The sequence below is a fragment of the Odocoileus virginianus genome, chromosome 13 (assembly GCF_023699985.2).
Source record: "Odocoileus virginianus isolate 20LAN1187 ecotype Illinois chromosome 13, Ovbor_1.2, whole genome shotgun sequence".
NCBI lineage: Eukaryota > Metazoa > Chordata > Mammalia > Artiodactyla > Cervidae > Odocoileus > Odocoileus virginianus.
In genome coordinates, this window is record NC_069686.1 from 4,358,614 (window position 1) to 4,371,270 (window position 12,657).

At 37.0% G+C, this 12,657-nt stretch overlaps 1 protein-coding gene across 1 annotated transcript in view; it reads right to left on the bottom strand.

Annotated features, from left to right (window-relative positions):
* The window catches only part of FAM171B (family with sequence similarity 171 member B), a 73,789-nt gene that overhangs the window by 21,454 nt on the left and 39,678 nt on the right, over positions 1-12,657 (bottom strand). The window contains exon 2 of the mRNA XM_020911898.2: positions 4,458-4,691. Coding sequence (XP_020767557.2) covers positions 4,458-4,691 — 234 coding nt within the window. The remainder of the gene's footprint in view (positions 1-4,457; positions 4,692-12,657) is intronic.

The window sequence follows — 12,657 nt, forward strand, 5'->3', positions numbered from 1 at the left end:
TCACTGTAGCTTTTCCTGGATTTTTCCTGTGGTTTAAAAAAGAGGGAGTATGATAGATCGTATACAGAGTATTTTCACCCTGTGTTTTCACTTAAGATAATGTTGTAATCATTTCTGTCCCTCAGTAGAAACTTTTCATAACATTTTCAAGGTCACGTTTCTTAAAAAGTATCAAGAGTCACTTAAACTGTATAATACTGTAGACTGTTTCCATTTTCACTATTACAGAATATTCGCCTCATTATCCTTGTGCACAAATAACTGTCCACTTTATTGGTATGTTTGTTTTTAGAAAAGATGTCCAGCAAAGATGAAGATTTCAAAGACTCTGACACACATATTTCAAAATTGTCATCCAGATAATACTGCCAACTTCTCCTCCCACCAGCAGTGTTTGAGGAGGCCCATCCTGTCAATACTGAGTATGTTCACTCCTTAAAAACTTTCCTGAGCTGAAAAATCTAAGAAATGCATGTTTTGGGGGTATACTTAAATGATTAGAAAGGTAAATATTTTATCACATTCTCTAATTTGTATTTCCTGTTTGAAAACTGCTATGTCATGATTCTGTCCATTTATATTACTTAGGCAGTGCCCTGGTGTCTTTTACTGACATGAATGAATTCTTAGCACATAAAAGATATCATTCCTTATTACTTCACATATTTTTCCTACTTTTTAAAATTATAGTGAAATTTACCTTTTATGACATCATTCACTGCTTTTCAGTTTAAAAAGACCATTCTAAGAAAAGATAGTTTATTATATTAAATACAATTTTCCACATTTGAACTTTTTGAGCAATATATTTTGGAATATGGATTCAAATTAACTTACTGCAAATGGTTAGCAAAATATTCCAGTATTACTTACTGAATATTCAGCTTTTTCCTCAATGATTTATAATGGTTCCTTACCATAGATTATATTTTTTATACCTACTAGTATCTGATTTGTATTATAGTACAAATCATAGTAAAATATCACAGTAAATCTGTAGCCATATATTTTAGTTATCTGGAATTTCAAACTGCCTCTAGTAAATCTCTTAAAATTTCATGTATTTTTACACATTTATTCTTCAAGAACTTTTTTGCCAAGTATTTTGCTAATGTATTAAATCTATAAATTAATCTGGGAAGAATTAAAATCTTTACAATATTCAGGGTAAGAAAAATATTTTTCCAGTTATCCGGTGTTTTAGTTGATTTTTTTTTTTAGTTCTATCAGTAACATTTGGTAGTTTTATTCTCCTCTCCACAGTTACTTCACTTTTTTTTTAGGTTTCCCTTCTCATACTGTTCTGAGAAGCATTTATTTTCATTTTTTCTAATTGGCTATCACCTCTGGTATGTAAGAACATCTATTGATTTTTACCAGTGCTCACTTGCAGTTTTCCAGGGATATGATCATAACCACAAATAATGGCTTTGATTCTTCCTAATAGCTCTCCTCTTTTTTATGTTAACATCTTTTTGTTCTGATGAGAACTTCTACTACAATGTAAAATAATATAGATATCTGTATTTAGTTTCTTATCTTAGTAGGATCACCTCTAATATTTCATACTTAGTATGAGTTTCAGATACCTAAGTATATCTCTGTGGTCCTAGTTTTTAAAGAGTTTATCCTTGGTTACGCATGAATGGTGAACTTACAAAATACATTTCAGCACTTGTTGATATTATCACATGCTAGTTCCAATTTGTTCTAATTGTTGTTGTCCAATCACTCAGTCATGTCTGACTCTTTGAGACCCCATGGAATGCAGCACACCAGGCTTCCCTGTCCTTCATCATCTCCCAGAGCTTGCTCAAATTCATGTCCATCGAGTCAGTGATGCCATCCAACCATCTCATCCTCTGTCATCCTCTTCTCCTCCTGCCTTCAATCTTTCCCAGCATCAGGGTCTTTTCTAATGAGTCAGCTCTTCACATCAGGTGGCCAAAGTATTGGAGCTTCAGTTTCAGCATTAGTCCTTCCAATGAAAATTCAGTATTGATTGCTTTTAGGATGGACTGGTTTGGTCTCCTTGCTGTCCAAGGGACTCACAAGAGTCTTCTCCAACACCGCAGTTCAAAAGCATCAATTCTTCAGAACTCAGCTTTCTTCATGGCCCAACTCTTACATCCATACACGACTACTGGGAAAACCACTGCTGTCTCTGCTTTTTAATATACTATCTAGGTTGATCATAGCTTTTCTTCCAAGGAGCAATTTTAATTTCATGAAATTTTAATTTCATGGCTGTAGTTACCAACTGCAGTGATTTTGGAGCCCAAGAACATAAAACCTGTCATGTTTCCATTGTTTCCCCATCTATTTGCCATGAAGTGATGGGACCAGATGTCATGATCTTCATATTTTGAATGTTCTCTGGTGGTTCATACAGTAAAGAATCTGTCTGTAATGTGGAAGACACACCTTTGATCCCTGGGTTGGGAAGATCCCCTGGAGAAGGGAGTGGCAACCCACTCCAGTATTACTGCCTGGAGAATTCTATGGACAGAGAAACCTGGTGGGCTAAGTCCATGGGGTTGCAAAGAGTTGGACACAACTGAGCAACTAACGTTTGACTTTTACTCTCCTCTTTCACTTTCATCAAGAGGCTCTTTAGTTCTTCTTCACTTTCTGCCATAACAGTGGTAACATCTGCACATCTGAGGTTATTGATAGTTCTCCTGGCAATCCTGATTCCAGCTTGTTCTAATAGTATGGATATATAAAATTAATAAAGTCTGACATCTGTATAGTCCTGCAAAGAAGAAAAATCCTACTTGGTCTGGACAATAGGCTATATTTAAATAATGGTGAAATTCTTTTTCATTATTCTGCTTAGGATTTTTACATTTCAAGTTACAGGTAAGATTGATCTATAGAGGGGTGTGTAAGTGAGAAAGAGTATGCACACAAGAGGGCATTTAATTTTGCATTACCTTTGTTAGGTCTCAGGATCAAGGCTGTACTGATTGATTTGCTAGAATGTCCTGCGGTACTTTTCCTTATAGTCTTAGAAGTTACTTTTATCAAGAACGTTTTACCCATGATTATTAATTTACCTCATCTAAAAGCAATGATCATTTACATTATCACAAAATTGTTCATTTTATTGGATTTTTAAGATATTTGCCATCAAATTTGTTATCAATAACTTTTATGATTTTTAAAGCTTTTATGTATTTTTGTCAACTATTTTTTTATATTTTTCTAACATATGCCAATATACTTCTATCTTTATTATTTCCTTTTCCCAATAGCTGGTTTCTTCTTTCATTGTTTTTCTCACTTTTGCTGAATGAATAGTTGTACTTAATTTCTATCTTTAAAAAAATTAAATCACTTGAGACCATGAATTTATCTCAACCATATCCCTATATAGATTTTCTACTCATTATTTTGCTAGAATTCTACTCATGTGAATCTTATTAAATTATCTAATTTTTCATTTTCTTTCTCAATCTAATTTTAAATAGCTCAATAATTCAAATGTTTCCAATATGAAACTATAATATCTAAAATTTAAGAAGAACAATAAAATATAAAATTTTTGAAAAGACTGATTACCTAATGGATCGTCCTTCCAATCAGACTTGTAGTCTGGAAACTGTCTGGCCATTTTCCCCCCAATATCCAATAGTTATACTGTCGTAGTCGCTCCGTTGTGTCTAACTCTTTGTGACCCATGGACTGTAGCCCACCAGGCTCCTCTGTCCATGGGATTCTCCAAGCAAGAATACTGGAGTGGGTTGCCATTTCCTTCTCCAAATTAGTGATACTAAGTCCTACCAACTTTTCCCAGCTTTATTGAGATATAACTGACACCTAACATCATATAACCTTAAGGTGTACAATGGGATGATATGTGTATATATTACAAAATCATTACCATAATAAATACTGATTCTTTCTCCAGTATGCCTCTTGTATGCTTACCTCTCCTTTCACCTCCTTTCTTACATCAGGCTAGCCTTACTGTCCCCCAGCACAGCCACAGTTTCATAGCCAGACTCCCTGAATCTATTTTAGCCCTGCTGTTGACCTATTCCCTATATGCTGTAAACTCAGTTTCTAAACAACTTAAATCCATGTGTTCAAGAATCTACAAGAATGGCTTCATTAGTCATCAGGTAAATCTAAACTGGTCATCTTGCCTTTTGAGAAGGTCCCTTCCTCAACACTTTGGCCCATCCTAATCCTATAGGCATGCCATGCTCCCTACCCTCACACACACCTGCAGACAAGTTTTGTGCCAGAGCAGAGCTGTTTCTCAGGATTCCTTCAGGCCTCTGTAGAAGGAAAAAGGCCTTCATATTTTCTTCAAACTGGCATGCCTTTCTAATCTCCTTATACTGGCTTCACATAGACAGTCATATTTTCAGTTTACCAGAACAAGCGATTCTCAAAGAGTAAAAAATCATTTACATTTAGTGAAGGCAAAACACTATTTAAGTGCTTACTTGGCATTCTTCTGGTCTTCCAAGGTAGAGGTGTCAACACGTAGCCATCTTTGTAAGCAATAATGGTCAAGCTGAGTCCTAACTTGTAGGGTACTCTTATCAACACTGCTCCATTGTTTCTAGTTACTGTGGAATTTGTCTTTGTGTAGTTTACAAACACTTCTACAACTGCTTGACTCAGGTACTGACGACTGATGATGTCATTCACCTGGACTTTCAGCATAAATACAGACACTAGAAAAGACAGAAAATCACAGCACATTAAATCCTAGAAAGCATATGTCACTATACTGTAAAATGTCATTTAAAACATGTGAACAATACAAAACTGCTGAAAAACTTAGAAGATACATACATATGGATGGATAGAAAGGTGTTAAACATGCCAACAAATTCATTCTTCCTGAAACTGAATAAATTGAATATTATTAATAAGGTATAGTATTATAACTATTTTCTCTGCCAGTTAAAAGGGAAAGAAGGGAGAATAGTGAAAAATAGAAAGTGAGAATAATAAATAATGCAAAGACAGCTTCTGGCTTTAGGAAAATTTTTACTTATATATAATTTTTACTTTATTATATGACTAATTTCTAATATTATCAAGTTACATAGATTTAATACTAATAAAATACAGTCAAAGGTCTTAGAATAAAATGCTATTCACCATACCCATTAGTGCATGGATAGCTCTTTTATTTTGCTCTGTCATCTGGAAAGCAGAGGATGTGTTTTAGTTCCAAATCACAAAATATCAAAACAAAATCTCAGATTGACCTAGAGAATATTATCCTTAGTGAAATAAGTCAGAGAAAGATAAATACTGATCACTTATACATAAAATCTAAAAAATAATACAAGTGAATGTATACCCAAAACAAGCAAACTCACAGACACAGAAAATAAACTTAAGATAACCAAAGGTGAGAGGGAAGCTGGGGGGACAAAGTAGAGGTATGGGATTAACACACTACTATTTATAAAATAGATAAGCAACAAGAATGCGTTGTATTGCACAAGGACTTATAGCCATTACCTTGTAATAACCTATAATGGAATATAATCTACAAATATACTGAATCATTATGCTGCATTGCTGAAACTAATACTGTTTCGGCAGTATTAGTTGATCACTGTTGTGATCAACTATGTGTGTGTGCCAAGTTGCTTCAGTCATGTCCAACTCTTCGCGACCCCATGGACTGTAGCCCATCAGGCTCCTCTGTCCATAGGATTCTCCAGGCAAGAATATTGGAGTGAGGTGCCATGCCCTCCTTCAAGAGGTATTCCTGACCCAAGGATCTAATCTGCATCTCTTAAGTCTCCTGCACTGGCAGGTACGTTTACCCCTAGCTCCATCTTAAGTTAAAAAAATTTTTACTAAAATATAAAAAATATTATCAACTAAATATATAGACGATAAATTCAAGAAAAAAGAACTAAGGCTGGCTTCTACTTAAAACCTCCAGCCTTACAGATTTTGACAATGTGTTCGTGGATTTATCATTGATAATATCTGGCTACAGAAGAACTTTTACCACCATGGACATGCCTTTCAGTATCACAACACCTTTGCTAAAAATGTCTTTCTTCTCTTCCACCATAAATGGGCTCTGTAGTCAGTCAAATTCCATCTTTGCCACTCCCTAGACGTGTGGCTTTAGGTAGGCAGTAGCTTACCTAAGTGAGTACACCTCTCAGTCCATTTGCTCATCTGTAAAATCAGGACAGCAGCCACTAATTTGAGCTAATAAAGTAAGCAAATAATGTGCTCCATATAGTGTTTAATTGTCAAATCAAATTATAATATTGTTATTTATAACAAAAATTATTACTTCATAATTGGAGACCACTTCACAAACATAAGTACATCACTAAGAAACATCTCATAAGGATTAACTATGCTGCTACGTGTTTGCATAAACCTATATTTAAGAATTTTTAGCAAGAACATCATGTCAGGTAAAAAAATCCTAGTCAACACTGACTGAATTGCAATATTGCTACAAAACTGTTATCACGCCTTATCTATTCTTTGTTAAAATAATCTAGACTTTAAATTGCTTTTGGACCATAACAAAGGCATTTAGATCAAAACAGAATCGTCAAAAATAGAATCATTAAATTCTTATATAATATTAAAAATAAAAAAGTAACCACACACATACGCTGGTGCCAGATCATGGCTTCAAATTCAAATGGGAATATAACTCTTGGCAAAATAATAAAAGGTTGTAATAAAAAATGGCATGATGAGCTTCAAAACCAAACGTCCTTGTATAGGTCCACTTAGTACAATAAACTATGTGTAGAGGATAAATAGCTGTTGCTCAATCTAAAGTAAATACCCCAGCCACCTGCCCCTAAACCCCTAGGCAAAATTTACTGAGCCACTGGCATAAAGCATCTAACTAATGCAAACTCCAGGAGACAGTGGAGGACAGAGGAGCCTGTCAGGCTACAGTCCGTGGATTCACAAAGAGTTGGACACAACTCAGCGACTGCACAACAACGACGCAGGCCAGACAGTCTGTCGGGCCCTTGAAATGTTGATTAAAGATACACAGAGGCTAACAGCTGCTGGAGCTGAATCATCTCTGGGAGTCTATAAGCTCCCACGCTCTGTGCTTCCCTCTCCTCCCAGAAGAAGGGTTGTTCAGCCCGCCCTGGTGATCTGTGAGCTGTATCAAACTCCCCCGAATCTGGTAGCACGAATTGGGTTCTGTTGCTCGTTTCCAAAGCAAGTACCTTAAATGACATAGGACACAACTGTAAGTACACAGTATTTCATTCCTCAGATGGTCAAGAATCTGCCTGCAATGCAAGAGACCTGGGTTCAATCCCTGGGTCAGGAAGATCCCCAGGAAAAAGGAATGGCTACCCACTCAAATATTCTTACCTGGAGAATTCCATGGACAGAGGAGCATGGCAGACTACAGTCCATGGGGTCACAAAGAGTCAGACATGACTGAGCAACTAACCCTTTCACTTTTTTCACTTTTCACCCTATCTTTCATAAGAGAAAGAAGGAAGGAAAATGTACCAAAGTCAGATGAACCATATAAGAGGAATACTGCACACTACTATGGTTTTTCCAGTGGTCATGTATGGATGTGAGAGCTGGGCTATAAACAGGGCTGAGTGCAGAAGAATTGATGTTTTTGAACTGTGGTGTTGGAGAAGACTCTTGAGAGCCCCTTGGACTGCAAGGAGATCCAACCAGTCCATCCTAAAGGAGATCAGTCCTGAATATTCATTGGAAGGACTGATGCTGAATCTGAAACTCCAATACTTTGGCCACCTGATGCGAAGAGCTGACTCATTGGAAAAGACCCTGATGCTGAGAAAGATTGAGGGCAGGAGGAGCAGGGGGCGACAGAGGATGAGATGTTCAGATGGCATCACCAACTCAATGGACATGGGTTTGGGTGGACTCCAGGAGTTGGTGATGGACAGGGAGGCCTGGCGTGCTGAGGTTCATGGGGTCGCAAAGAGTCAGACACGACTGAGTGACTGAACTGAACTAGAAGATAAGGAAACGAATAATTTTAAAAGCTTTTAAAATTTGGTGATGGGCCTTATTCAAACCAAATATACTACAATGGTTCCTTCAACAGCATTTTCAGGAATGGGACTCAATAGGGTATTTTTATTAATTTGTTTGCTCCGAAGATTAGTTTCAGAAATTCTCAGAGCCTTTGGATTTATAGACAAAGTCCCAGTGTAGTAAGATTCTAAACTAAATTAATTAAAAACTCTGCATATTCCATCTGTTCCATCTTTGTAAAAGTACAGCTGCCAAAATAAGACACCCAAAAACCTCCTGGCATTCTGAAACTGGGTTTGATTCACAAAATGCCTTCCAATCCAGAATGGATGATTTTATTTTTTTTCACATGTACTAATAATGTTAATAAATCTGATGAGAAAATGAGTATCAAATTCAGGAAAAAACAACTTGCAAAGGTCAAATCTTTGCTATCAAAATCACAGCCTCACTCTTTGAGATCTCCTATATCTATACCTTAGTTTGCCTGACAGACTTAGGATATAATGTATGCCTGACCAAAACTGTCCTTTCTAGCTCAGATGGGAAAAAATTAGTATTTGTGTAACACACACACACAGCTCTTCCCGAGGCCCAGTACTAGAAACTTTACATACATTGTCCAATTTCATCCTAATACAAACCTGCAAGACTTTCCCCATTTTATGGCAAGAAAATTGAGGCAAACAGTGAGCAGCTAATAGAGCACAGGCAGGATTAACAGGTTCATTTTACTTCAAGTTCCATGTGTTTTACTGTACTTTCTCTCTCACCGAAAAGCCTTAGGAATTTGGTTTCCACCATATTTACTAGTTTCTGCTTTCAGAGTCCCTTGGACATCAAAGAGATCAAACCAGTCAATCCTAAAGGAAATCAACCCTGAATACTCACTGAAGGACTGATGCACACAAACTAAAGCTTCAATATTTTGGCCACCTGATGGGAAGAGCCGACTCACTGGAAAAGACACTGATGCTCTCTGAGAAAGACTGAAGGCAGAAGGAGAAGAGGGTGACAGAGGATGAGATGGTTGGATAGCATCACCGATTCAATACACATGAACTTGGGCAAACTTGGGCAAAGACCAGGAGGCCTGGAGTGCTGTAGTGCGTGGGGTTGCAAAGAGTCGGACATGACTTGGCAACTGAACAACGACAAAACATTCACTAGCTTATTTCCTCCCAACCTGAGAAGAAGTCCTCATTTGCTAACCCTCTGAGCCGTCCACCCCCCTCTTTCAGCTTGATTTTTCTGGCTCCAGGATAAGCAGCAGCAAAAAACAGCATTTAAAAAAATAAAAATAAAAACCTAAAAACAAAATCTTGGCTGAAAGCCTAGTTATCAAAATTAAAGAGGCACAAACAACTCTTTTTCTCCCAAATAAAAAGCTATAAAGAATTGTCTGCCATGACTTAAACAACAGGATGCTTCTGACTTCTGTGATGTCAACAGTTGGATCAGGCAAATGGCACTGGCAGCCAGAAGTAATATATAGCCATAATAATCCCCCTCACTAGCTTTTTTCTCCAACAAAAATACTCTGGCATTTAGATTGGGCAGATTGTGTGGTTAAATATATGATTTTCCACCAGAGGTGCTTTTGTCTCCACAATCTACCTACTGTTCTCTATTGTATTTTTCAGCTCTCTATGCCCATATTGTTTTCTCTGTCACTTAATTATAATCATTATGTCTTGCCCACACAATCTTCTTTTCAGTCTGTCAGCACTGGTTTAAAAATGGTTCAATATCAAATGATTTCAACTGCACCCTTAGAAAACATATAATCTAAACATTGAAAGAAACAAGTAAAAATAAAATATACATGCATGAACAAGACACTGAGGTTGCTGGCAAAGATTTAACCATTTAGCACACGATTAGAGGCATTAAGTAATGAGAATCACTAAAATTCAAAAGACTGCTAAATAAGTATAAAGAAATGTTCTTGAAAAAGCCTATTAGAATCAACACGGTATTATGGCTTTGCTATAGGGTATAGATAGGTAAAACTCAAAATCCAGAAAGGGCTAAAACAAAAGGTACTGCTAGCCATTTATCTGGCAACATCTGGAGTAGGGTGGGCTGAGAAATTACAACCCCACTTCTTTCCAAGAGAATCTGACATCTTATTATGTTGTTACTATTATATAGGTTACAAATGTATGTATGGAGAAATTTTATTTTCAGATTTCTCCAGTGCAAAAACTAGCCTACTTCTTTTCAACTATGTATATGAATCATCTACAATAATTTCATTTAATATACATTTTTTTCTAAGAATATAATGCTAAAAATATACTACATATATAAAATTTTTGAAACAGATCACAGATGAAATTTAGTATTTTAACAATGAAGACTTTTAAACTTTGAGATTTACGCATTCTAAATGAGAACTATTTAAAAATGAAAAACACAAAATATAGTGAAATAACTTGTTGGGAACAATTAGAAATGTTTACCTACATTCATTCAGTTAACAAATGTTTACTGATTGCCTGCTTTTGCCAGATCTGCACCAGGAGATAATAGGGCTGCAAACATTAATGAGATACATCCTTACCTTGAGGAAGATTCTGAGGAAAGACATGAGTAATAGTATTGCAGAATTATCTGATATTACCATAGAGGAATTTTTAAAAAGGAAATGAATCAGAGACAAGAGAACTGTCTATAGTACCTAATACAATCTTCTATGAAATTATGTAGAAATTTAGAATCAACACGTGTAACTATTCCTGTAAGGATCAATCTCGAAGAGAGAGGCTTGTACTCCCATGTTCAATGAAGCATTATTTCCAACAGCCAAGACATGGAAAAAACATAAATGTCCATCAGCAGATGAATAAAGGAAATGGGTATATACATACAATGGAATATTATTCAGTCTTAAAAAAACAAAAAAAGAAATTTTGCCGTTTGCAACAAGATGGATAGAGCTAGAAGACATTATGTTAAGTGAAATATGCCAGACACACAAAGATAATAATGTATGCTCTCATTTATATGTGGAATCTAAAAGGGTTAACTCAACTGACATGAATTTGAGCAAACTACGGGAGACAGTGAAGGACGGGGAAGCCTGGCAGGGTGCAGTCCATGGGGTCGCAAAGAGTTGGACATGACTTAGTGACTGAACAATAACACAAAACAGTCAAAGATTAGAATGGAGTTTCCAGGGGCAGGGAAGAGGGAGACATGGGGGTAAAGGGTGCGAAGTTCCAGTTATACAAGATGAATAAGTACCAGAGACTTAGTGTACAACAGTGCCTACTGCCAACAACACTGCGTATTTCATACTTCCTAGGAGGACTGATCTTACTTTCACTGTTCTTACCACAAGATAATAATAAAAGGAGCAGGAAGAAACTTTGGGAGGTGATGTATATATTTATGGCTTTGATGGTGGGGATGGTTTCACATGTGTACATTTATCCCCAAACTCATTAAGTTATATACATGACATATAAACAGCCTTTATATGTCAGTCGTGCTCAGTAAAATGGCTTTTAAAGAGTAAGTATCAAAAAATGTGGATCTTATATCTACTTTGGAATCAAGTTCACATTATCAGTTTTTGAACAGGGAAGAATGTGGACATTTTGAGTTCAGATCTCCGAAGGGCCCACCCATTCATTCTCTCCCATTTTCCGAGCTCTGATTTTTTTGGTCCATCCCAGTGGAGACTTTATGGTGAGAAGCCCAAAGATTCTACGACTCAAACTTTACTGGGGGGCATTCAAAGGCCTAGTTTGTTCTCTACCCACTATTTTTATACTAAATATTACTCAGAGAAATCTTAGTATTGAGCTAGCCATACAGATATCTAAAGGATGTAAACAGAAAACATCCGGTTCCATATTTAAATGTCAAGGTATTTCAAGTCTTTAGTAGAAACATAACCATGGTTTTACTAATGAGAGTACAATTAATTTCCACATCTTTAGCTTAGCATTCAAAAGCTGACATCTGGCCACCACCCCCCATTCTAACCTTATTTCCCACTAGAGAAGGAAATGGCAACCCACTCCAGTATTCTTGCCTGGAAAATCCCCATGGATGGGGAGCCTGGTGGGCTACAGTGCAAAGGGTCGCAAAGAGTTGCACACAACCGACTACTAAGCACAGCACATTTATTTCCCACTAACCACTGTTTCATCAGGGATTAGCAGACGATAGCCCACAGGCAAACTCAGACCTGCAGCCCATTTTTGTAAATAAAGTTTTATTGGAACACTGCCAGTGTATTCATTTATGGATTGCCTATGGTTGCTTCTGCTTCAACAGCAAAGGCCACATGGTCTGCAAAGAAATTATTTACTCTCTGACACTTTACAGAAGATGTTTGCAGGACTCTGCTCTATCAGTCCAGTTCAGTTACTCAGTTGTGTCTGACTCTCTGTGACCCCATGGACTGCAGCACACCAGGCTTTCCCTGTCCATCACCAACTCCCGGAGCTTGCTCAAACTTATGTCCATCCAGTCAGTGATGCCATCCAACCATCTCATCCTCTGTCGTCCCCTTCTCCTCCTGCCATCAACCTTTCGCAGCATCAGGGTCTTTTCCAACAACCATGACATAAATGGGTCACTAGTCACTATCCCAGACCAACTCACTGTACTGCTACATCCTTCCTGCCATCTGTCTGA